The 26,358-nt window shown below is 40.8% G+C and overlaps 1 protein-coding gene across 2 annotated transcripts; it reads right to left on the bottom strand.

The window, feature by feature from the left end:
* LOC110517712 (E3 ubiquitin/ISG15 ligase TRIM25-like) lies at nt 1–26,134 on the bottom strand. Of its 2 annotated transcripts, XM_036972181.1 has the most exons (6): nt 25,497–26,133; nt 24,978–25,073; nt 17,732–17,891; nt 17,547–17,606; nt 8,890–8,962; nt 1–479 (listed from the first exon to the last, which is right to left on the bottom strand). In XM_036972181.1, the coding sequence occupies exons 1-6, from the start codon at nt 26,091–26,093 to the stop codon at nt 374–376; spliced, it is 1,092 nt and encodes a 363-aa protein (XP_036828076.1). In that variant the 5' UTR covers nt 26,094–26,133; the 3' UTR covers nt 1–373. The 2 variants fall into 2 exon arrangements, with proteins under 2 accessions (XP_036828076.1, XP_036828075.1); XM_036972180.1 differs by lacking the exons at nt 1–479; nt 8,890–8,962 and adding an exon at nt 16,731–17,315 and having other exon boundaries at nt 25,497–26,134.
* Nucleotides 26,135–26,358: the final 224 nt, after the last annotated feature.

Here is a 26,358-nt window from a genome sequence, read left to right as displayed (position 1 = left end):
AATCAACTTATCTCATAAAGCAATGGTTAAATAGAGTAGAAACTTGTGTTTCTCATTCATTTTATAATTAATTCCCACCTGTTTCTATCATTTCTAGTGAGATTGTTCTGGTCTCACCAGAAAGTCAGGATACAGGGCATTTGACACCATTAAATATTCCCTCTCCCTTTTCTTTCCCTGTCCTTCACAAACCATTTCAAAACCTTCCAAACATTTCCATCCTTCTGCAAACCCAATTTACAACTGAATTGAAAAGACCCCATCCAAGATAAATCCCACAGTATCAACACCACTAATGCATATTGGTAACCAGTAAATTGTGTGTGTGTGCTGGTGAACCGTAGGTCAAAAACACACCTGAACAAGGCCTCACTTATCTGGAAGTCTGTTTATGGCCTAATCCAGATACTTTTATACTGCTCTCCCCGATACCACAGTCTCCGGGGACATTCCAACGAGAGATAATGAAACCCCCTTTTCTGGAAAAGAAATTGTACATTTCGTTAGCATTCACTATGTTACATATTAATCAGCAAGCCAAAAGTATGAATTATAAGCCAAACATGATAATTGTAAATCCACTGTCCTTTACTCTCATCATTAAATTTATTAATTATAAACCAAACATGATAATTGTAAATCCACTGTCTTTACTCTCATCATTAAATGTATTAATTATAAACCAAACATGATAATTGTAAATCCACTGTCCTTACTCTCATCATTAAATGTATTAATTATAAACCAAACATGATAATTGTAAATCCACTGTCTTTACTCTCATCAGTAAATGTATTAATTATAAACCAAACATGATAATTGTAAATCCACTGTCTTTACTCTCATCATTAAATGTATTAATTATAAACTAAACATGATAATTGTAAATCCACTGTCTTTACTCTCATCATTAAATGTATTAATTATAAACCAAACATGATAATTGTAAATCCACTGTCTTTACTCTCATCATTAAATGAATGAATTATAAACCAAACATGATAATTGTAAATCCACTGTCTTTACTCTCATCATTAAATGTATTAATTATAAACCAAACATGATAATTGTATATCCACTGTCTTTACTCTCATCATTAAATGTATGAATTATAAACCAAACATGATAATTGTAAATCCACTGTCTTTACTCTCATCATTAAATGTATTAATTATAAACCAAACATGATAATTGTAAATCCACTGTCTTTACTCTCATCATTAAATGTATTAATTATAAACCAAACATGATAATTGTAAATCCACTGTCTTTACTCTCATCATTAAATGTATTAATTATAAACCAAACATGATAATTGTAAATCCACTGTCTTTACTCTCATCATTAAATTTATTAATTATAAACTAAACATGATAATTGTAAATCCACTGTCTTTACTCTCATCATTACATGTATTAATTATAAACCAAACATGATAATTGTAAATCCACTGTCTTTACTCTCATCATTAAATGTATTAATTATAAACCAAACATGATAATTGTAAATCCACTGTCCTTACTCTCATCATTAAATGTATTAATTATAAACCAAACATGATAATTGTAAATCCACTGTCTTTACTCTCATCATTAAATGTATTAATTATAAACCAAACATGATAATTGTAAATCCACTGTCTTTACTCTCATCATTAAATGTATGAATTATAAACCAAACATGATAATTGTAAATCCACTGTCTTTACTCTCATCATTAAATGTATTAATTATAAACTAAACATGATAATTGTAAATCCACTGTCTCTACTCTCATCATTAAATGTATGGATTATAAACTAAACATGATAATTGTAAATCCACTGTCTTTACTCTCATCATTAAATGTATTAATTATAAACCAAACATGATAATTGTAAATCCACTGTCTTTACTCTCATCATTAAATGTATGAATTATAAACCAAACATGATAATTGTAAATCCACTGTCATTACTCTCATCATTAAATGTATTAATTATAAACCAAACATGATAATTGTAAATCCACTGTCTTTACTCTCATCATTAAATGTATGAATTATAAACCAAACATGATAATTGTAAATCCACTGTCTTTACTCTCATCATTAAATGTATTAATTATAAACCAAACATGATAATTGTAAATCCACTGTCTTTACTCTCATCATTAAATGTATTAATTATAAACCAAACATGATAATTGTAAATCCACTGTCTTTACTCTCATCATTAAATGTGTTAATTATAAACCAAACATGATAATTGTAAATCCACTGTCTTTACTCTCATCATTAAATGTATGAATTATAAACTAAACATGATAATTGTAAATCCACTGTCTTTACTCTCATCATTAAATGTATGAATTATAAACTAAACATGATAATTGTAAATCCACTGTCTTTACTCTCATCATTAAATGTATGAATTATAAACCAAACATGATAATTGTAAATCCACTGTCCTTACTCTCATCATTAAATGTATTAATTATAAACCAAACATGATAATTGTAAATCCACTGTCTTTACTCTCATCATTAAATGTATGAATTATAAACCAAACATGATAATTGTAAATCCACTGTCTTTACTCTCATCATTAAATGTATGAATTATAAACCAAACATGATAATTGTAAATCCACTGTCTTTACTCTCATCATTAAATGTATGAATTAAAAACTAAACATGATAATTGTAAATCCACTGTCTTTACTCTCATCATTAAATGTATTAATTATAAACCAAACATGATAATTGTAAATCCACTGTCCTTACTCTCATCATTAAATGTATTAATTATAAACCAAACATGATAATTGTAAATCCACTGTCTTTACTCTCATCATTAAATGTATTAATTATAAACCAAACATGATAATTGTAAATCCACTGTCTTTACTCTCATCATTAAATGTATGAATTATAAACCAAACATGATAATTGTAAATCCACTGTCTTTACTCTCATCATTAAATGTATTAATTATAAACTAAACATGATAATTGTAAATCCACTGTCTCTACTCTCATCATTAAATGTATGGATTATAAACTAAACATGATAATTGTAAATCCACTGTCTTTACTCTCATCATTAAATGTATTAATTATAAACCAAACATGATAATTGTAAATCCACTGTCTTTACTCTCATCATTAAATGTATGAATTATAAACCAAACATGATAATTGTAAATCCACTGTCATTACTCTCATCATTAAATGTATTAATTATAAACCAAACATGATAATTGTAAATCCACTGTCTTTACTCTCATCATTAAATGTATGAATTATAAACCAAACATGATAATTGTAAATCCACTGTCTTTACTCTCATCATTAAATGTATTAATTATAAACCAAACATGATAATTGTAAATCCACTGTCTTTACTCTCATCTTTAAATGTATTAATTATAAACCAAACATGATAATTGTAAATCCACTGTCTTTACTCTCATCATTAAATGTGTTAATTATAAACCAAACATGATAATTGTAAATCCACTGTCTTTACTCTCATCATTAAATGTATTAATTATAAACTAAACATGATACTTGTAAATCCACTGTCTTTACTCTCATCATTAAATGTATTAATTATAAACCAAACATGATAATTGTAAATTCACTGTCTTTACTCTCATCATTAAATGTATTAATTATAAACTAAACATGATAATTGTAAATCCACTGTCCTTACTCTCATCATTAAATGTATTAATTATAAACTAAACATGATAATTGTAAATCCACTGTCTTTACTCTCATCATTAAATGTATTAATTATAAACCAAACATGATAATTGTAAATCCACTGTCTTTACTCTCATCATTAAATGTATTAATTATAAACCAAACATGATAATTGTAAATCCACTGTCCTTACTCTCATCATTAAATGTATTAATTATAAACTAAACATGATAATTGTAAATCCACTGTCTTTACTCTCATCATTAAATGTATTAATTATAAACTAAACATGATAATTGTAAATCCACTGTCTTTACTCTCATCATTAAATGTTTGTTTCAACCCACCAACGTTTATGTATGTTTTATTCAGTCCTATTCTCCATAACCACCACAATGTTCAGGAACTAACTGAAAACATGTCCACTTCATTTTAGGTTTAGTAACCCCTTTGCTAATTCCTCGTTACCCCTCCACCCCTTTCCTACATTCTAGAAATCTATATCAGAATAAAACCACATCTAATTTAAATCTATTTCAGAATAAAACCACATTCAACATCTCATGAGATCAAAAAACACAAGACTTTCTGAGTTAACAAGGAGTGTTTGGCAATATGATTTAAATGTGTTCCCTTTAGAATCCCTTCCCCTGGCATTTCACCAGATTCTTCAACCCAAAATACGTTTTCCTGTGATCCCTGGCCTCTACTAAAACGTTGGGTAAGGCGTGATCTCATACACCTTCCTTCACATAGAATCTGTAACCTCTATCGATCGAACCGAGGCTATACACCGATATGTGACATTTCCTCTCCTGCTGCTCTCAAAAGGATGAATCGAACCGAGGCTAACCCAGTCTTTTTATAGGTTTTGTTCCAGTCCCACTTTACTCTCCCTTCTCCAATGACCAAATAGCCCCACCCCTAAAACAGTACTCTGTCTCCCTACGCTGTGATGTCTTTACTCTCCCTTTTCCAATGACCAATAGCCCCACCCCTAAAACAGTACTCTGTCTCCCTACGCTGTGATGTCTTTACACTCCCTTTTCCAATGACCAATAGCCCCACCCCTAAAACAGGACCCAGTCTTTTTGTAGCTAAGTAAGTGGAGGTTTTGCCAACTATTCCACCTTCTTCCTGTCTGACTTTTCATTCTTTCTTCAACATTCCTCCAGTTTTCTTTATACTTTCCAACAATCCTTCTGCTTTGAACATGTTTATCACCTCGTGTTCTCTTTCCTTTTCTTTCCTGTGTCACTAGTTTTATGTGTTTTTATTAGAGTTTCCATTTCCTCACATACTGAGACATCAAATGTTCCCTCCTCTGGCCATTTAGTGCCCATTTTCCTGCTGCGTTTTCCCATTTCTAAACATTTCTATTAGTTCTTCCTTACATAGGGGACGCCTGGCGCCCAGAATTTATACTGCTGTTTTACTCATTTTTGCAGCCTGTATTTGTGGTCTTCCTACCTGCTAGTTACTAGTATTGTCTTTAATATTAGTCTACTGACAGTTTATATTTTTATTATTGCTGCTCTTTCATTTATTAACTTCCTTATTTGTTCTAACGTTACTGATATTCTTATTTCCGGGTTTATTTGTCTGTTTATTCCTTTAACTTCCTGCGATATTCCTATTTATTTTGCTCCCTAGTTTCGTTGTATTGTGCTCTTCACTTTATTAAAACCTCTCTGTTTCTCTTGTTGTTATATTTCTCCCTCCTGGTCCAGGGCCAAACCTTCCTAACAGTCCGTTAAGTCCTGGATGTCTTGACCCCACGCTGTTCCCTCCTATTGATATCCACATTACTTTTCTTTCTCTGATTATTGCACTATTGGTTATTGGTTATTACCCCTGTCTCTAGGTTTTATAATTGTTCTCTCTTATTGAGTATCTGCTTACTTCAAATGTTATTACTTGTATGTTTCTCTGTACTGTATATTCTTCTACCTTGCAGCACAGTATGTAATGTTTAATGGTCTTACTGGTCAATCGCTGATATCGTCATGACATTTATTACCATTTTATTTTGTAGTGTTCATGTATTTTTAATTTATCCTGTTCAAACTTCTAGTATTATATTAGTTCAATGGTTATTCATGTTCCATTCACACTTGCCTCCTTCAGTGTGGGAATGGGTTTGTCCTCCCTGCCAGGTCACAGTCAAGTGACGGTCCGGGAGAAGTAGTGTGGGACTGGGTGCGTCCTCCCTACCAGGTCACAGTCAAGTGTCGGTCCGGGAGAAGTAGTGTGGGACTGGGTGCATCCTCACTGCCAGGTCACAGTCAAGTGTCGGTCCGGGAGAAGTAGTGTGGGACTGGGTGCATCCTCACTGCCAGGTCACAGTCAAGTGACGTTCCAGGAGAAGTAGTGTGGGACTGGATGTGTCCTCCCTGCCAGGTCACAGTCAAGTGACGGTCCGGGAGAAGTAGTGTGGGACTGGGTGTGTCCTCCCTGCCAGGTCACAGTCAAGTGACGGTCCGGGAGAAGTAGTGTGGGACTGGGTGTGTCCTCCCTGCCAGGTCACAGTCAAGTGACGGTCCGGGAGAACTAGTGTGGGACTGGGTGCGTCCTCCCTACCAGGTCACAGTCAAGTGACGGTCCGGGAGAAGTAGTGTGGGACTGGGTGCGTCCTCCCTACCAGGTCACAGTCAAGTGACGGTCCGGGAGAAGTAGTGTGGGACTGGGTGCGTCCTCCCTACCAGGTCACAGTCAAGTGACGGTCCGGGAGAAGTAGTGTGGGACTGGGTGCGTCCTCCCTACCAGGTCACAGTCAAGTGACGGTCCGGGAGAAGTAGTGTGGGACTGGGTGCGTCCTCCCTGCCAGGTCACAGTCAAGTGACGGTCCGGGAGAAGTAGTGTGGGACTGGGTGTGTCCTCCCTACCAGGTCACAGTCAAGTGACGGTCCGGGAGAAGTGTGCAACCCCTTCAGCACCAACAGCAGAGAACTTTTACACTCACCTTTACACAACTCTTACGCTTTCCTAAACCACCTGCAAATTCAGCCTTTTTCTGATATACTTCCTCGTCACAGAAAAAAGCGGTATTAAACGGGGTTTTACCTGTCTGAGTAGTCCTTTACTGATTCACTTCCTCAACACAGCCAAGCAGTAACCACAGGATTTTACCTGTCTGAGTAGTAACCACAGGGTTTTACCTGTCTGAGTAGTAACCTCAGGGTTTTACCTGTCTGAGTAGTAACCACAGGGTTTTACCTGTCTGAGTAGTAACCTCAGGGTTTTACCTGTCTGAGTAGTAACCACAGGGTTTTACCTGTCTGAGTAGTCCTTTACTGATTCACTTCCTCAACACAGCCAAGCAGTAACCACAGGGTTTTACCTGTCTGAGTAGTAACCACAGGGTTTTACCTGTCTGAGTAGTCCTTTACTGATTCACTTCCTCAACACAGCCAAGCGGTAACAACAGGATCTTTGCCTATCTGAGCAGTCCCTAATTGATTCACTTCATTTTCACAATAGGCGGTCAACATAGGTATTTTTGCCTGTCTGATCAGTCCCCTATCAATACACTTCCTAGACACTATAGGGCAGTAACCACAGGTCTTTTTGCCTGTCTGATCAGTCCCCTATCGATACATTTCCTAGACACTATAGGACAGTAACCATAGGTATTTTTGTCTGTCTGATCAGTCCCCTATCGATACATGTCCTAGACACTATAGGACAGTAACCACAGGTCTATTTGCCTGTCTGATCAGTCCCCTATCGATACATGTCCACTCAACTGAACCATCCAGAACAGATGAATCACACAACTCCCAATCTGCAGCCACACTATTATTTATTTTATACTTTCATTGTTGCAACTCCTTTTATACAGTTTCAAGCTTATAGAAGTGTCATCGTCCCTCCACTTTATGCTAATAACCAGATCCCCTCGGCTTTACTCCACCATTGTTTCCAAATCTAAGTTCTTTCCTCTAGGCGGGGTTCCCCTCCCCTCTAGTTCCTTGGATCAATTATATTGGTGGCACACCTATACATTATTTCCAGGAAATAATAAGTACAGATTACTATAGTTCATTATAGAATTATACCAATAAGTACAGATAACTATAGTTCATTATAGAATTATACCAATAAGTACAGATAACTATAGTTCATTATAGAGTTATACCAATAACTACAGATAACTATAGTTCACTATATATGGGCCATTATAGGATTAAGTACAGATAACTATAGGTGAACAGATGATCTCAGCATGTGTATTTTCCATCGTGAAGCATGGAGGAGGAGGTGTGATGGTGCTTTGCTGGTGACTGTCAGTGATTTATTTAGAATTCAAGGCACACTTAACCAGCATAGCTACCACAGCATTCTGCAGTGATACGACATCCCATCTGGTTTGGGCTTAGTGGGACTATAATTAGTTTTTCAGCAGGACAATGACCCAACACCCCTCCAGGCTGTGTAAGGGCTATTTGACCAATAAGGAGAGTGATGGAGTGCTGCATCAGTTGACCTGACCTCCACTTGATTTGTTTAACACGTTGTTGGTTACTACATGATTCCATATGTGTTATTTCATAGTTTTGATGTCTTCACTATTATTCTACAATGTAGAAAATAGTAAAAATATGCCTTGAATGAGTAGGTGTGTCCAAACTTTTGACTGGTACTGTATGTTAAGGGGATGGTTCACCCCAATAGAAAGGTTCCATTGTGATGTCATTATGGAGTATTGTGATGTCATTATGGAGTATTGTGAGGTCAATGTGGAGTATTGTGATGTCATTATGGGGTATGGTGTGTAGATTGAATAGGAACATGATTTATTTAATCCATTGTAGAATGAGGCTGTAACGTGACAAAATGTTTCTGAATGCCCTGTATGTATGTTAATGGAATTTGTTCACCCCAATAGTACAGTTTGTGATGTTTTTCTCCATACCTCTAAATACCATCTTATTAGATGGATCCATTTCCCCCCATTAGTTTGGGATTCAGACCTGCAGTCATCTTGATTTCAGACCACTTTGGAGAAGTGATCCACAGGCAGTAAATCTAATGTAGAATAAATGGAACCTGGATCCATTTCATTCTATTAACATGGTTTATGTATTATAGCAGTAATGGGGTTAAACTGATATTAAAATGACAACTCCATAGGTGGTACCAGGTCAGGGGAGTTCATCTCTGCTCCCAGCATCCCTGGGACAGTACTGATCAACATAGCTGACCTGATGCAGAGGTGGACCAGTGATGTTTTCCTCTCAGTGGTGAGACTTGCCCTTCCATTTGACACACCTTTACCTGATGAGATCATACAAGACGTTACAGGCTTATTGCATGTGGAAACAGACCTGCGTTAAAATAATGTTGAATACTTAATAAGCAGTGTTTGATTGAGTTTGTTGTAATGGAACCAATAGAAAAGTCCTAAAAATACAAACAAACCCCGCCTACCTGGAGGACAAAGGAAATGCTCAAAGTGTTGGAAAGATTTCAAATAGTATTTGAATCCAGGGTGTTATTCGTTAGAGAACACTGTAGCAAAACATTTAGCAACAGAATTATTTTAGTTCAGTTAGTCCCTTCGTGTTTCAGTTCATATTCTTCAGTTTGGTGCCTCGTGGATATGATTCATGTCTTCGTGGAAACATCAATGTAAATTCACCTTTGATTTTTACTCCTCACTTTCCCTTTCAGGTCCATAGGGTTTTACTGCCCCTTGCTGGTGACTGGAGCACACTGCCATCCCTTTCAGGTTCATAGGGTTTTACTGCCCCCTGCTGGAGACTGGAGCACACTGCAGTCCCTTTCAGGTCCATAGGGTTTTACTGCCCCCTGCTGGAGACTGGAGCACACTGCAGTCCCTTTCAGGTCAATAGGGTTTTCCTGCCCTTTGCGGGTGACTGGAGCACACTGCCATCCCTTTCAGGTTCATAGGGTTTTACTGCCCCCTGCTGGAGACTGGAACACACTGCAGTCCCTTTCAGGTCCATAGGGTTTTACTGCCCCTTGCTGGTGACTGGAGCACACTGCAGTCCCTTTCAGGTCCATAGGGTTTTACTGCCCCTTGCTGGTGACTGGAGCACACTGCCATCCCTTTCAGGTTCATAGGGTTTTACTGCCCCCTGCTGGAGACTGGAGCACACTGCAGTCCCTTTCAGGTCCATAAAACATAAAGCAAAATCTACAATGGAATGGTTCAAAAATAAACATATCCAGGTGTTAGAATAGCCAAGTCAAAGTCCAGACCTGAATCCAATCAAGAATCTGTGGAAAGAACTGAAAACTGCTGTTCACAAATGCTCTCCATCCAACCTTTTTTATTTATTTTTATTTATTTTACCTTTATTTAACCAGGTAGGCCAGTTGAGAACAAGTTCTCATTTACAATTGCGACCTGGCCAAGATAAAGCAAAGCAGTTCGACACATACAACGACACAGAGTTACACATGGAGTAAAACAAACATACAGTCAATAATACAGTATAAACAAGCCTATATACGATGTAAGCAAATGAGGTGAGATAAGGGAGGTAAAGGCAAAAAGGCCATGGTGGCAAAGTAAATACAATATAGCAAGTAAAACACTGGAATGGTAGATTTGCAATGGGAGAATGTGCAAAGTAGAAATAAAAAATAATGGGGTGCAAAGGAGCAAAATAAATAAATACAGTTACACTCAAACAGTTCTAATCAAACAAGTCTGGCCAAACTGAATCAGACAACACAATCCTAACTCAAACAGACGGAACAAACAAGTCTGGCCAAACTGAATCAGACAACACAATCCTAACTCAAACAGACTGAACAAACAAGTCTGGCCAAACTGAATCAGACAACACAATCCTAACTCAAACAGACTGAACAAACTGAATCAGACAACACAATCCTAACTCAAATAGACTGAACAAACAAGTCTGGCCAAACTGAATCAGACAACACAATCCTAACTCAAACAGACTGAACAAACAAGTCTGGCCAAACTGAATCAGACAACATAATCCTAACTCAAACAGACTGAACAAACTGAATCAGACAACACAATCCTAACTCAAACAGACTGAACAAACAAGTCTGGCCACACTGAATCAGACAACACAATCCTAACTCAAACAGACTGAACAAACAGAATCAGACAACACAATCCTAACTCAAACAGACTGAACAAACTGAATCAGACAACACAATCCTAACTCAAACAGACTGAACAAACTGAATCAGACAACACAATCCTAACTCAAACAGACTGAACAAACTGAATCAGACAACACAATCCTAACTCAAACAGACTGAACAAACTGAATCAGACAACACAATCCTAACTCAAACAGACTGAACAGACTGAATCAGACAACACAATCCTAACTCAAACAGACTGAACAAACTGAATCAGACAACACAATCCTAACTCAAACAGACTGAACAAACTGAATCAGACAACACAATCCTAACTCAAACAGACTGAACAAACTGAATCAGACAACACAATCCTAACTCAAACAGACTGAACAGACAAGTCTGGCCAAACTGAATCAGACAACACAATCCTAACTCAAACAGACTGAACAAACTGAATCAGACAACACAATCCTAACTCAAACAGACTGAACAAACAAGCCTGGCCAAACTGAATCAGACAACACAATCCTAACTCAAACAGACTGAACAGACAAGTCTGGCCAAACTGAATCAGTCAACACAATCCTAACTCAAACAGACTGAACAGACAAGTCTGGCCAAACTGAATCAGTCAACACAATCCTAACTCAAACAGACTGAACAGACAAGTCTGGCCAAACTGAATCAGTCAACACAATCCTAACTCAAACAGACTGAACAGACAAGTCTGGCCAAACTGAATCAGTCAACACAATCCTAACTCAAACAGACTGAACAAACTGAATCAGACAACACAATCCTAACTCAATCAGACTGAACAGACTGGTCAGATGAACCACCTGAACAAGACAGGTGAATAACTCCACTCAACTGAACCATCCAGAACAGATGAAACACACAACTCCCAATCTGCAGCGGCCACAATATTATTTATTTTATACTTTCATTGTTGCAACTCCTTTTATACAGTTTCAAGCTTATAGAAGTGTCATCGTCCCTCCACTTTATGCTAATAACCAGATCCCCTCGGCTTTACTCCACCATTGTTTCCAAATCTAAGTTCTTTCCTCTAGGCGGGGTTCCCCTCCCCTCTAGTTCCTTGGATCAATTATATTGGTGGCACACCTATACATTATTTCCAGGAAATAATAAGTACAGATTACTATAGTTCATTATAGAATTATACCAATAAGTACAGATAACTATAGTTCATTATAGAATTATACCAATAAGTACAGACCACTATAGTTCATTATAGAATTATACCAATAAGTACAGACCACTATAGTTCATTATAGAATTATACCAATAAGTACAGATAACTATAGTTCACTATAGAATTATACCAATAAGTACAGATCACTATAGTTCACTATAGAATTATACCAATAAGTACAGATCACTATAGTTCACTATATAATTATACCAATAAGTACAGACCACTATAGTTCATTATAGAATTATACCAATAAGTACAGATAACTATAGTTCACTATAGAATTATACCAATAAGTACAGATCACTATAGTTCACTATAGAATTATACCAATAAGTACAGATCACTATAGTTCACTATATAATTATACCAATAAGTACAGACCACTATAGTTCATTATAGAATTATACCAATAAGTACAGACCACTATAGTTCATTATAGAATTATACCAATAAGTACAGACCACTATAGTTCATTATAGAATTATACCAATAAGTACAGATAACTATAGTTCATTATAGAATTATACCAATAAGTACAGATAACTATAGTTCATTATAGAATTATACCAATAAGTACAGATCACTATAGTTCATTATAGAATTATACCATTAAGTACAGATAACTATAGTTCATTATAGAATTATACCAATAAGTACAGATAACTATAGTTCATTATAGAATTATACCAATAAGTACAGATAACTATAGTTCATTATAGAATTATACCAATAAGTACAGATAACTATAGTTCATTATAGAATTATACCAATAAGTACAGATAACTATAGTTCATTATAGAATTATACCAATAAGTACAGATAACTATAGTTCATGATAGAATTATACCAATAAGTACAGATAACTATAGTTCATAACTCATTTCTAGAATTACACATAGTGTCTTTGCTTATTCCCTTTAGTGATATTCAGTCTTTTAACAAGAAACACATTCTGTTAACAGAAAACTCCCTCACTATCAATTGCTGCAAAGAAACCACTACTAAAGGACACCAATAATAAGAAGAGACTTGCTTGGGTCAAGAAACACGAGCAATGGACATTAGACCGGTGGAAATCTGTCCTTTGGTTTGATGAGTCCAGATTTAAGACTTCTGGTTCCAACCGCCGTGTCTTTGTGAGAAGCAGAGTAGGTGAACAGATGATCTCTGCATATGTATTTTCCACCGTGAAGCATGGAGGAGGAGGTGTTGTGTCTTTGTGAGAAGCAGAGTAGGTGAACAGATGATCTCTGCATATGTATTTTCCACCGTGAAGCATGGAGGAGGAGGTGTGATGGTGCTTTGCTGGTGACACTGTCAGTGATTTATTTAGAATACAAGGCACACTTAACCAGCATAGCAACCACAGCATTCTGCAGCGATACGCCATCTCATCTGGTTTGTGCTTAGTGGGACTATAATTTGTTTTTTCTGCAGGACAATGACCCAACACCCCTCCAGGCTGTGTAAGGGCTATTTGACCAAGAAGGAGAGTGATGGAGTGCTGCATCAGATGACCTGGCCTCCACTTAATTTGTTGAACACGTTGTTGGTTACTACATGATTCCATATGTGTTATTTTATAGTTTTGATGTCTTCACTATTATTCTACAATGTTGAAAATAGTAAAAATAAAGAAAAACCCTTGAATGAGTTGGTGTGTCCAAACTTTTCCCTGGCTTTCTTTGTGCAGCTTGATGATGAGGTCCTCATCAATACAGGTACTGTATGTAGAACCATAGTAAAGACCAGTATGGACTATCAATACAGGTACTGTATGTAGAACCATAGTAAAGACCAGTATGGACTATCAACACAGATACTGTATGTAGAACCATAGTAAAGACCAGTATGGACTATCAACACAGATACTGTATGTAGAACCATAGTAAAGACCAGTATGGACTATCAATACAGATACTGTATGTAGAACCATAGTAAAGACCAGTATGGACTATCAATACAGGTACTGTATGTAGAACCATAGTAAAGACCAGTATGGACTATCAATACAGATACTGTATGTAGAACCATAGTAAAGACCAGTATGGACTATCAATACAGATACTGTATGTAGAACCATAGTAAAGACCAGTATGGACTATCAATACAGATACTGTATGTAGAACCATAGTAAAGACCACTATGGACTATCAATACAAAGTGACCATTTAGATTGAGGCCCAGTTCAATGAGAGGAAGTCTTAACAGAACTGGGGGATGACAGACAGGAAGTGGGGGGATGGAGATCTAATATATTTTGTGCCAAACACTAAAGCATGATATTGTAATAAATCTACACCCTATTCCCTACGTAGAACACTACTTTAGACCTGGTCAGAAGCACCGTAGTGCACTACATAGGGAATAGGGAACCATTTGGAACAGAGACAGTAATTCCCCTGAACATCTTCCTCTTCCTCATCTGGTTTCTTGAACAGCCCTTCACTCCTCCCCTCTTCCTCCCCTCCTCCCTTTTCATTCTATTCTATCAGCCACACCACTAGCTCACCTCCACACAATACATTTACAAGTTAAAGACACACCTTGGAATAAATAACAAAGGAAAACTATTACTAGATGAAGTTGAGTGTTTTTTATTATTTCCCATCACCATAAATCATATTTAATCACTGAACAGTAGCAGACCTAACTTCATCTGTTCCTGACTCTGGATAGTGGATTAAAAAGACCATCAATCTCCAATGATATTAAAGTACTATTCTGAACATTACTGATATACTGAGTGGCAAGTCAAGATATCTGCTGGTTTTATTGTTTGGTCAACAGCACCACCTGCTGGACAGGTTTAATGTTGCTGGACTGAGCAGTATGGGAGGATGAAAGATGACACATTTAGGGCCGGTTTCCTGGACATCTACATTGAACATACTGTTTAGTCCAGGACTAGGATTCATCTGTGTCTGGGAAACCAGACCATATAGTTTAGTAGAAAGTAAGTGATACCAGCTTGTAGTGGGAAGTGAGTAGTCCTGAATTGTCCTTTAGTTCCTGGACCATTTTCCATGCAGCTCCAGGTGACAGAGAACACATCAATTAGGACCGAGCCAACAAGCTGATCAATGATACTGAGGAGAATTACATAGAGACAGAGAACCAACTGAGAAAACATATCAATGGTTCTGAATGACAACCAATATACATCAACACCAGACATCATGATTCATGGAAATGTACAAGATTAAAACATTGTATTGAATTTTAATTAATAACAAATCAGTTTACAGTTTAACCAGCTCAGCTATAGACTACACCAGCATGACTAGTATCTATGTGGACCCTACTACAGTTTAACCAGCTCAGCTATAGACTACACCAGCATGACTAGTATCTATGTGGACCCTACTACAGTTTAACCAGCTCAGCTATAGACTACACCAGCATGACTAGTATCTATGTGGACCCTACTACAGTTTAACCAGCTCAGCTATAGACTACACCAGCATGACTAGTATCTATGTGGACCCTACTACAGTTTGACCAGCTCAGCTATAGACTACACCAGCATGACTAGTATCTATGTGGACCCTACTACAGTTTAACCAGCTCAGCTATAGACTACACCAGCATGACTAGTATCTATGTGGACCCTACTACAGTTTGACCAGCTCAGCTATAGACTACACCAGCATGACTAGTATCTATGTGGACCCTACTACAGTTTAACCAGCTCAGCTATAGACTACACCAGCATGACTAGTATCTATGTGGACCCTACTACAGTTTGACCAGCTCAGCTATAGACTACACCAGCATGACTAGTATCTATGTGGACCCTACTACAGTTTAACCAGCTCAGCTATAGACTACACCAGCATGACTAGTATCTATGTGGACCCTACTACAGTTTGACCAGCTCAGCTATAGACTACACCAGCATGACTAGTATCTATGTGGACCCTACTACAGTTTAACCAGCTCAGCTATAGACTACACCAGCATGACTAGTATCTATGTGGACCCTACTACAGTTTAACCAGCTCAGCTATAGACTACACCAGCATGACTAGTATCTATGTGGACCCTACTACAGTTTAACCAGCTCAGCTATAGACTACACCAGCATGACTAGTATCTATGTGGACCCTACTACAGTTTAACCAGCTCAGCTATAGACTACACCAGCATGACTAGTATCTATGTGGACCCTACTACAGTTTAACCAGCTCAGCTATAGACTACACCAGCATGACTAGTATCTATGTGGACCCTACTACAGTTTAACCAGCTCAGCTATAGACTACACCAGCATGACTAGTATCTATGTGGACCCTACTACAGTTTAACCAGCTCAGCTATAGACTACACCAGCATGACTAGTATCTATGTGGACCCTACTACAGTTTAACCAGCTCAGCTATAGACTACACCAGCATGACTAGTATCTATGTGGACCCTACTACAGTTTAACCAGCTCAGCTATAGACTACACCAGCATGACTAGTATCTATGTGGACCCTACTACAGTTTAACCAGCTCAGCTATAGACTACACCAGCATGACTAGTATCTATGTGGACCCTACTACAGTTTAACCAGCTCAGCTATAGACTACACCAACATGACTAGTATCTATGTGGACCCTACTACAGTTTAACCAGCTCAGCTATAGACTACACCAGCATGACTAGTATCTATGTGGACCCTACTACAGTTTAACCAGCTCAGCTATAGACTACACCAGCATGACTAGTATCTATGTGGACCCTACTACAGTTTAACCAGCTCAGCTATAGACTACACCAGCATGACTAGTATCTATGTGGACCCTCCTACAGTTTAACCAGCTCAGCAGAACCATCGAAAATAGAATTGAAACAAAACCCAGGATAGAGGGGCTGAGTGAATGTGGTCTGGACTCTGTGGAGGAGGGTCATTGTTTCAGAGACACTGTAGAAGGAAAGAGTACCTGCCTTGTGATCCAGGTACACTCCTACTCTGGAGGACTGAGGACCTGATACTTTAGTCACAACATTATTGTGTCTGAAACAATAACCACCACTATAGTACTCTAAACTCCAGGACTTGTTATTGAGTCCAAATCCACCATCATCCTCTGTTCTGCTGATGTCTTTATATGAGACTGCTGGAACAACAACACCACCAGTCCTCTCCACCTCCCAGTAACAGCATCCAGACAGACCCTCTCTACACAGAACCTGCCAACAGTAGGTGAATCTGTCTGGATGGTCAGGATATGGTTGGACTTGGTCTGTAAAGGTCACCTTTCTGTTCCCTTCAGACAGAGAGAGGCGTGTGTGTGCTGTGTTTGGGTCCAGTGTGAGCTGACAGGAATCTGGGAGAAGAGCAGAGACCAATGAGGGGAGTCAGAACAATAAGTTAAGTCAGATACTGTATCTACCCTGTCTTTGATTAGAGCACAGCAGAGATCAAATCAGAGAAATATGAGGAGTCAGATAGATACCCAGTCTTTGATTAGATCTACTATTGCTATATATTTCTAGAGGGATTGTTAGGAGTGTCAGTAAAAAGAGACTGTTAGTTACTTCACAATAAAGAGACTCACATTGTAACAACTGTTCTCTGGTCTTGGGCTCTGGAGGCAGTACAACATCCACTATATTCACTACAGACACACAAACACATTGACAGAGAGAGGGAATGTTATCATCAGACCATATTCCACATGTATATGACTAGTAGGGAACTTTCAATGGTCTAAAGTTGATGTTCTTATTGTTTTCAACACACCTGTAGTGGAGATCTTGGTCCATTCTCCTTTAAGGAAGTCTTCTAGTTTCTCTCTCAGTTCAGACACAGTCTTACTCACATCTCCAAAGTACTGAAGAGGACGGACAACGATGCTGGATAAGTCTGAAGATACACTGATACTGGAGAGAGACTGATACCTCTGGAGAGAGAGAGAGAGAGAGAGAGAGACTGATAACTCTGGAGAGAGAGAGAGAGAGAGAGAGACTGATAACTCTGGAGAGAGAGAGAGAGAGAGAGAGAGACTGATAACTCTGGAGAGAGAGAGAGAGAGAGACTGATAACTCTGGAGAGAGAGAGAGAGAGAGACTGATAACTCTGGAGAGAGAGAGAGAGAGAGACTGATAACTCTGGAGAGAGAGAGAGAGAGAGACTGATAACTCTGGAGAGAGAGAGAGAGAGAGAGAGACTGATAACTCTGGAGAGAGAGAGAGAGAGAGAGAGAGAGAGGGACGGACAGAGAGAGAGAGGGACGGACAGAGAGAGAGAGGGACGGACAGAGAGAAAGAGGGACAGACAGAGAGAGAGAGGGACGGACAGAGAGAGAGAGAGAGAGGGACGGACAGAGAGAGAGCGAGGGACGGACAGAGAGAGAGAGAGAGGGACGGACAGAAAGAGAGAGAGAGAGAGGGACGGACAGAAAGAGAGAGAGAGAGGGACGGACAGAGAGAGAGAGGGACGGACAGAGAGAGAGAGAGAGAGGGACGGACAGAGAGAGAGAGAGGGACGGACAAAGAGAGAGAGAGAGGGACGGACAGAAGGAGAGAGAGACGGACGGACAGAGAGAGAGGGACGGACAGAGAGAGAGAGGGACAGAGAGAGAGAGGGGCGGACAGAGAGAGACGGACAGAGAGAGAGGCGCGGACAGAAAGAGAGAGAAGGACGGACAGAGAGAGAGAAGGACGGACAGAGAGAGAGAGGACCCTGACCCTAAACAGAGAATATGAATTGGCTGATTATCTCTACTCTGTCAGAGATACGAAGCAGAGACAGATCCTTACCAAGTACAGGCTGAGTGACCACCGATTGGCAATAGAAACCGGCAGACATAAAAAGACATGGCTACCCAAAGAGGAGCGTGTATGTGGTCACTGCATGACAGGGGAGGTAGAGACAGAGATGCACTTTCTCCTTTACTGTGATAAATATTCCTCACAAAGAGATTCATTATTCACAGAAATGAATACATATATTCCACATTTTTACAAATTGAACCCAGAGGAAAAACTAAGAATACTCATGGGCGAAGGAGCAATGGCTCCTCTTGCAGCCAAATATGTATTTTCCTGCCATAGCCTGAGGGACACTGAATAATAACATCTGCATAGTAAACAGTAACTTACTTATTATTACTATTATTGTTATTACTATAATTATTAATGTTTACTGTAGACTGTTACCATTTTATTGTTATTATTTTTGTATTTAATTTTGTATTATTATTGACTACCATTTTATATTATTATTTGCTATAATTTATAATTTTGTTACAATGTATATTGTATACATTGTTGCTTTGGCAATATTGACACAATGTTTTTCATGCCAAAAAAGCAGCTTGAATTTGAATTTGAATTTGAGAGGGACGGACAGAGAGAGAGAGGGACGGACAGAGAGAGAGAGGGGCGGACAGAGAGAGAGAGGGACGGACAGAGAGAGAGAGGGGCGGACAGAGAGAGAGAGGGACAGAAAGAGAGAGGGACGGACAGAGAGAGAGGGACGGACAGAGAGAGAGAGAGAGAGAGAGGGACAGAGAGAGAGAGGGACGGACAGAGAGAGAGGGGCGGACAGAGAGAGAGGGGCGGACAGAGAGAGAGGAACGGACAGAGAGAGAGGGGCGGACAGAGAGAGAGAGGGGCGGACAGAGAGAGAGAGGGGCGGACAGAGAGAGAGAGGGGCGGACAGAGAGAGAGAGGGGCGGACAGAGAGAGAGAGGGACGGACAGAGAGAGAGGGACGGACAGAGAGAGAGGGACGGACAGAGAGAGAGAGGGGCGGACAGAGAGAGAGAGGGGCGGACAGAAAGAGAGAGGGACGGACAGAGAGAGAGGGACGGACAGAGAGAGAGGGACGGACAGAGAGAGAGAGGGACGGATAGAGAGAGAGAGGGGCGGACAGAGAGAGAGAGGGGCGGACAGAGAGAGAGAGAGGGGCGGACAGAGAGAGAGAGAGGGGCGGACAGAGAGAGAGAGGGGCGGACAGAGAGAGAGAGGGGCGGACAGAGAGAGAGAGGGGCGGACAGAGAGAGAGGGACGGACAGAGAGAGAGAGGGAAGGACAGAGAGAGAGGGGCGGACAGAAAGAGAGAGGGACGGACAGAGAGAGAGAGAGAGGGACGGACAGAGAGAGAGAGGGACGGACAGAGAGAGAGAGGGACGGATAGAGAGAGAGAGGGGCGGACAGAGAGAGAGAGGGACGGACAGAGAGACAGGGACGGATAGAGAGAGAGGAACGGATAGAGAGAGAGAGGGGCGGACAGAGAGAGACAGGGACGGATAGAGAGAGAGAGGGGCGGACAGAGAGAGAGGGGCGGACAGAGAGAGAGAGGGACGGATAGAGAGAGAGAGGGACGGACAGAGAGAGAGAGGGACGGACAGAGAGAGAGAGGGACGGACAGAGAGAGAGAGGGACGGACAGAGAGAGAGGGACGGATAGAGAGAGAGGGGCGGACAGAGAGAGAGAGGGACGGATAGAGAGAGAGAGGGACGGACAGAGAGAGAGAGGGACGGACAGAGAGAGAGGGACGGACAGAGAGAGAGAGGGACGGACAGAGAGAGAGGGACGGATAGAGAGAGAGAGGGACAGACAGAGAGAGAGAGAGGGGGACGGACAGAGAGAGAGGGACGGACAGAGAGAGAGAGAGGGACGGACAGAGAGAGAGGGACGGACAGAGAGAGAGAGGGACGGACAGAGAGAGAGAGAGGGGGACGGACAGAGAGAGAGGGACGGATAGAGAAAGAGAGGGACGGACAGAGAGAGAGAGGGACGGACAGAGAGAGAGAGGGACGGACAGAGAGAGAGGGACGGATAGAGAGAGAGAGGGACGGACAGAGAGAGAGAGGGACGGACAGAGAGAGAGAGGGACGGATAGAGAGAGAGAGGGACGGACAGAGAGAGAGAGGGACGGACAGAGAGAGAGAGGGACAGAAAGAGAGAGGGGAGGACAGAGAGAGAGAGGGACGGACAGAGAGAGAGAGGGACGGATAGATAGAGGGAGAGAGAGAGGGGGACGGACAGAGAGAAAGAGGGAGAGAGGGACAGATAGAGAGGGAGGGACGGACAGAGAGAGAGAGAGGGACGGACAGAGAGAGAGAGAGCGAGAGAGAGGGACAGACAGAGAGAGAGAGGGACGGACAGAGAGAGAGAGGGACGGACAGAGAGAGAGAGGGACGGACAGAGAGAGAGAGGGACGGACAGAGAGAGAGAGGGACGGACAGAGAGAGAGAGAGGGACGGACAGAGAGAGAGAGGGACATGGCTCTCAAGAGAAGACAGGCTATGTGCTCACTGCCCACAAAATGAGGTGGAAACTGAGCTGCACTTCCTAACCTCCTGCCCAATGTATGACCATATTAGAGAGACATATTTCCCTCAGATTACACAGATCCACAAAGAATTCGAAAACAAATCCAATTTTGAAAAACTCCCATATCTACTGGGTGAAATTCAACAGTGTGCCATCACAGCAGCAAGATTTGTGACCTGTTGCCACGAGAAAAGGGCAACCAGTGAAGAACACACACCATTGTAAATACAACCCATATCTATGCTTATTTATTTTATCTTGTGTCCTTTAACCATTTGTACATTGTTAAAACACTGTATATATATATAATATGACATTTGTAATGTCTTTATTGTTTTGAAACAGACAGTTTAGTTACCAGGAGGAAATGGATGTGATCCTCTGTGTGTGAGAGCTGCTCCAGCTCAGTGCTTCTCTTCCTCAGCTCAGCTATCTCCTGCTTCAGTTGCTCCAGGAGTCCTTCAGCTTGACTCACTTGAGCCTTCTCTTGGGCTCTGATCAGCTCCTTCACCTCAGAGCTCCTTCTCTCAATGGAGCGGATCAGCTCAGTAAAGATCTGATCACTGTCCTCCACTGCTGACTGTGCAGAGCGCAGGAGAGAGAGAGACAGAGACAGAGAGAGAGAAAGACAGAGAGAGACAGAGACAGAGACAGAGAGAGAGAGAGAGAGAGAGAGAGAGAGAGAGAGAGAGAGAGAGAGAGAGAGAGAGAGAGAGAGAGAGAGAGAGAGAGAGAGAGAGAGAGAGAGAGAGAGAGAGAGAGAGAGACAGAGAGACAGAGAGACAGTAGGTTCAGGTTCTCTGCACCTCATTGAGTCAGAACAGGTCCAGAACCAGGTCCACCAGGCCTTGTCCTCCCTCCTGGACAGACAGGTACAGAACACCTCTTGGTCCTGCTCTACTCTCCTCCCTCCTGGACAGACAGATACAGAACACCTCTTGGTCCTGCTCTACTCTCCTCCCTCCTGGACAGACAGGTACAGAACACCTCTTGGTCCTGCTCTACTCTCCTCCCTCCTGGACAGACAGGTACAGAACACCTCTTGGTCCTGCTCTACTCTCCTCCCTCCTGGACAGACAGGTACAGAACACCAGTCTCTCTTTTCCGGGAAAGAAAATTTCTGTCCACCAACATGTCTTCTGTTTTGACATCAATACCGTAGTTCTTGGTAAACTCAGTTCAGCATGATGTATCTAGGAAGTTGTTTGAGTTTTATTTTAGTTTTACTATTGAGAGTTCCCTCTATTTGTGTTTTCACTAGATTCATAATTGTCACAGAAAGAGAGTCCCTGTCTTCCTAACATTGATGTGACCACAACAATTCTCCTCAGATACTCCCTTCTCTCTGCAATATCACCAGCATGGTCAGATGTTCAAACCCATCAATTAAATACAACGTTAACTAGATATTATCTGTGTCATTTATAGCCTGGCACAGATAGTAAAACTACATTAAATACAACGTTAACTAGATATTATCTGTGTCATTTATAGCCTGGCACAGATAGTAAAACTACATTAAATACAACGTTAACTAGATATTATCTGTGTCATTTATAGCCTGGCACAGATAGTAAAACTACTGTAGCGACCCGCACAGACAGCTGTGTGTTATGTGTTCGGCTAGTAGGTGGTTGTGTTGTACTTACCAGTTCCCAGTGTTCGCGGGGTCCGACATGCCAATCAACCTGCTATCTGCCAATCACAGGAATGCCTGGGATGTTCTGATGCCGGGCATCCTGGTGGTTGGCGGAGTGGCGTGGAGGGGGCGGGGCATTGGAAGTTAAGGTTCAGCCTTTGTTCTCTCTCTTACGTCTGGGCGTCACAAGAGAAGGTCCCGATTGGCTTGTGGGGTATCTTTCATTTATTTGGCGTGAGCTAAGGCCAAACAGTAGCCTGTGTAAAGTTGCTAATAAACCGTCAATTCGTAACTCAATCCTCTGTCTGGACAATTGTTCCTTTATGATCTAGTCAGGTCATTACACTACATTAAATACAACGTTAACTAGATATCATCGCCACATAACTTATGTCGAATTTAAAAGACACCGTTACCGTTAGTAACGTCTGTTACACTGTAACTTACAGGCAGCCTCACATAAAAACCTATTGGTTAACAAAGCTTTGATTATGACCAAAGTCTATAGTAGTGAAAACTCTCTCTCTCTATTCTAACTTACCACACATTCACATCACTGCCTCGACATGAATGTGTCCTGTCAGAGCCGTTTCCTGTCCGTTAACTGTTAACAGTCTCGAGCCACAGCTTAACCAATGAGCTACAAGGAGGACTGACAGTCACGAGCGGTGCAGCAGCCTCTGCAGCAGCAGCCTCCCCCGGGTCCTAGTGCCCGCCCGGTAAGACGGTTAAGATGCGATGGAACGGTTGACGGAGAGAAAATAAATCACAGAGAAAATATATTGACTGATATATTGAATTTTTTAGGGAAGCTTTAGCTTTGGCTTTAATACATTCTGAAAATACTTGAAAACCAAAAGAGAAAAGAATAGTAGCCCTCCTCAGGAACAACAAAACCCTCACAGACCAACTTCTTCTTCTATGATATAATGGAGGTCCTCAAATCTTATTTTAGGGATATGGAGGCGTCTCGTGTGGCCAATAGCCTGGGGAAATGCATAGCGCCAAATTCAAATAATACGCGATAAAACTCAAACTTTCATTAAATCACACATGCAGGGTACTCAATTAAAGCTACACTCGTTGTGAATCCAGCCAACATGTCAGATTTTAAAAATGCTTTTCGGCGAAAGCATGAGAAGCTATTATCTGATAGCATGCACCCCCCTGAATCAAACCCCTAACCTCTGCCTCTTCTTCATTTCACCAATGATTAACTTCAACTCAATTCCAAAGACTGGTGACATCCTGTGGAAGTTGTAGGAACTGTAAACTGGGCGCTATCTAATTTCCCTTGACAAAGACAATTCAGGCAACTGCCAGAGTGATTTTTTTTTTCTGAACAGTTTTTCCTTGGGGTTTTGCCTGCTACATAAGTTCTGTTATAGTCACAGACATGATTGAACCAGTTTTAGAAACTTCAGAGTGTTTTCTATCCACACATACTAATCATATGCATATACTATATTCCTGGCATGAGTAGCAGGAAGTTGAACAACAAAACCCTCACAGACCAACTTCTTCTTCTATGATATAATGGAGGTCCTCAAACCAACGTTAAAGGGGCATGGCGCCACCTCCTGTTCTGGAGTGTGTTCAATCACAGTTTACACCACTCTAAATCCTCCTACCTAACTCAGAACTTCTGAGAAAATAAAAGAGTCCTACTAACTTCTAATAGACCCTCCCCCATCCCCCAAATCACTTCCAAGTGTAATGTTTACTGTTCATTTCTGATTGTTTATTTCACTTTTGTTTATTGTCTATTTCACTTGTTTTGGCAATGTAAACATATATTTCCATGCCAATAAAGCCCTATGAATTTAATTCAATTGAGAGAGAGAGACAGCTCCATGTTAATGTATAGGGATATGGGTCGTCATGGTTACTCATGGTTATGTGATGAGGCAGCCCAGTCAGTTACATGAACCAGTCTATTCTCTGAAAGGGGTCCAGACAGCCTGTTCCCAACAGTGGGGTCAGTGGGATTGGATAGGGGCCCCTCTATCTCTCTGACTGGAGGAGAGAAGTGAAATGGTGTGTCTCCTCTGGTCAACAATACTCACCTTGAGAGACTCCACAGCCTGTTGGAGCTCCTTCAGCTCCTTCTCTCTCTCCTGGAATCTCTGATGGACCTTCTGCTGACTCATCCCCAGCTGCCTCTGTGGAGAATCACTCTTCAATGAGCTATCAAGCTTTATTAGTCCAGTAGATCAATAGTATAGTAATGTGACATAGGACCCATAGAGAGGAAGGTCTACAATCCTGAGGAAGTCCCTTTACAATATTATATTATGTTGCTATGTGAATGATTATAGTTTTTATGGTAGGCCTACGTGTATCAAGGGGTTGAGACTGAACTTTGGACTCATAAAAGGCCATTCAGAATGATAATAGTGTTTGACTTTAGAAAATGGTGATACATTTGTAACAAACTCAATATACTCAAGGTTTGTGTTCATATTTGTGGATCCATTTCATATTGTATATAATATAATGATCTCATATTCAAACAGATTTAGTTCCTACTGTATCTTTAATTCTTTGTTTATCAGACAGTCACCAACAAGTTGTTCTGGTCTTACCTGTTTCTCAGTCCTCTCTGCTGCAGCTGACACTGTATCATGGCCTTTATGTTCATCCATTGTACACAGCAGACAGATACACTGCTGATCGGTACGACAGTAAACCTCCAGCAGTTTGTCATGATGAGAGCAGATCTTCTCTTGTAGGTGTGCGGTGGCTTTGTCCAGCTTGTGCTTCTTCAAAGCAGGAAATTCATAGTGAGGTTGGAGGTGAGTCTCACAGTAAGAGGCCAGACACACCAGACAGGACATGAGGGCTTTCTGCTTTCTGGTCCCAGTGCAGAAATCACACACCACATCTCCAGGTCCAGCATAGCACAGAGCAGGAGGGGGAGCAGCCTGGTGTCCTGTCTTCTTCAGTTTCTCCACATGCTCAGCCAACATGTTATTTTTCCTCAGATTAGGCCTTGGAGCGAAAGTCTCTCTGCACTGAGGACAGCTATAGACCCCTTTCAGATCATCCTGATCCCAGCAGCCCTCAATACAGATTCTACAGTAATTGTGTCCACAGGCAGTAGTGACCGGCTCCTTCAGTAGATCCAGACAGACAGAACAACAGAACTGGTCCTGGTCCAGCAGATCTCCCTGCTGAGCCATTTGGACGGTTGTTCACTGTCACACAGACAGACGACAGAGAGACTCAGATCAGTTTCGTTTCCACAGAAGTTATTTTTGGGGAGTTGTGGACTTTCTGGTTCTGCCAGAGGTGAGTTTAGGGGGAGGGAGAACTGCATGCAACGTTGAGAAGAAGGAGGGAGGGGTTAGCGGGAGGGTGGGGTTAGAGGGACGGAGGGGTTAGATGAATGGAGGGGTTAGAAGGAGGGAGGGGTTAGAGGGAGGGAGAGAGAACTGCATGCAACGT

This window comes from Oncorhynchus mykiss, unplaced genomic scaffold, assembly GCF_013265735.2.
Source record: "Oncorhynchus mykiss isolate Arlee unplaced genomic scaffold, USDA_OmykA_1.1 un_scaffold_121, whole genome shotgun sequence".
In the NCBI taxonomy this organism is placed as follows: Eukaryota; Metazoa; Chordata; class Actinopteri; order Salmoniformes; family Salmonidae; genus Oncorhynchus; species Oncorhynchus mykiss.
Note: the sequence above shows the minus strand (reverse complement) of the source record. Positions and strands in the feature narration are given on the sequence as shown.

Coding starts and splice junctions, on each gene's coding strand:
- LOC110517712 (XM_036972180.1), bottom strand. CDS start 26,093: ATGGCTCAGCAGGGAGATCTGCTGGACCAGGACCAGTTCTGTTGTTCT. Junction 17,607..17,731: donor GACCAAGATCTCCACTACAG/GTGTGTTGAAAA, acceptor GTGTGTCTGTAG/TGAATATAGTGGATGTTGTA. Junction 17,316..17,546: donor CAGAGAACAGTTGTTACAAT/GTGAGTCTCTTT, acceptor CTCTTCTCCCAG/ATTCCTGTCAGCTCACACTG.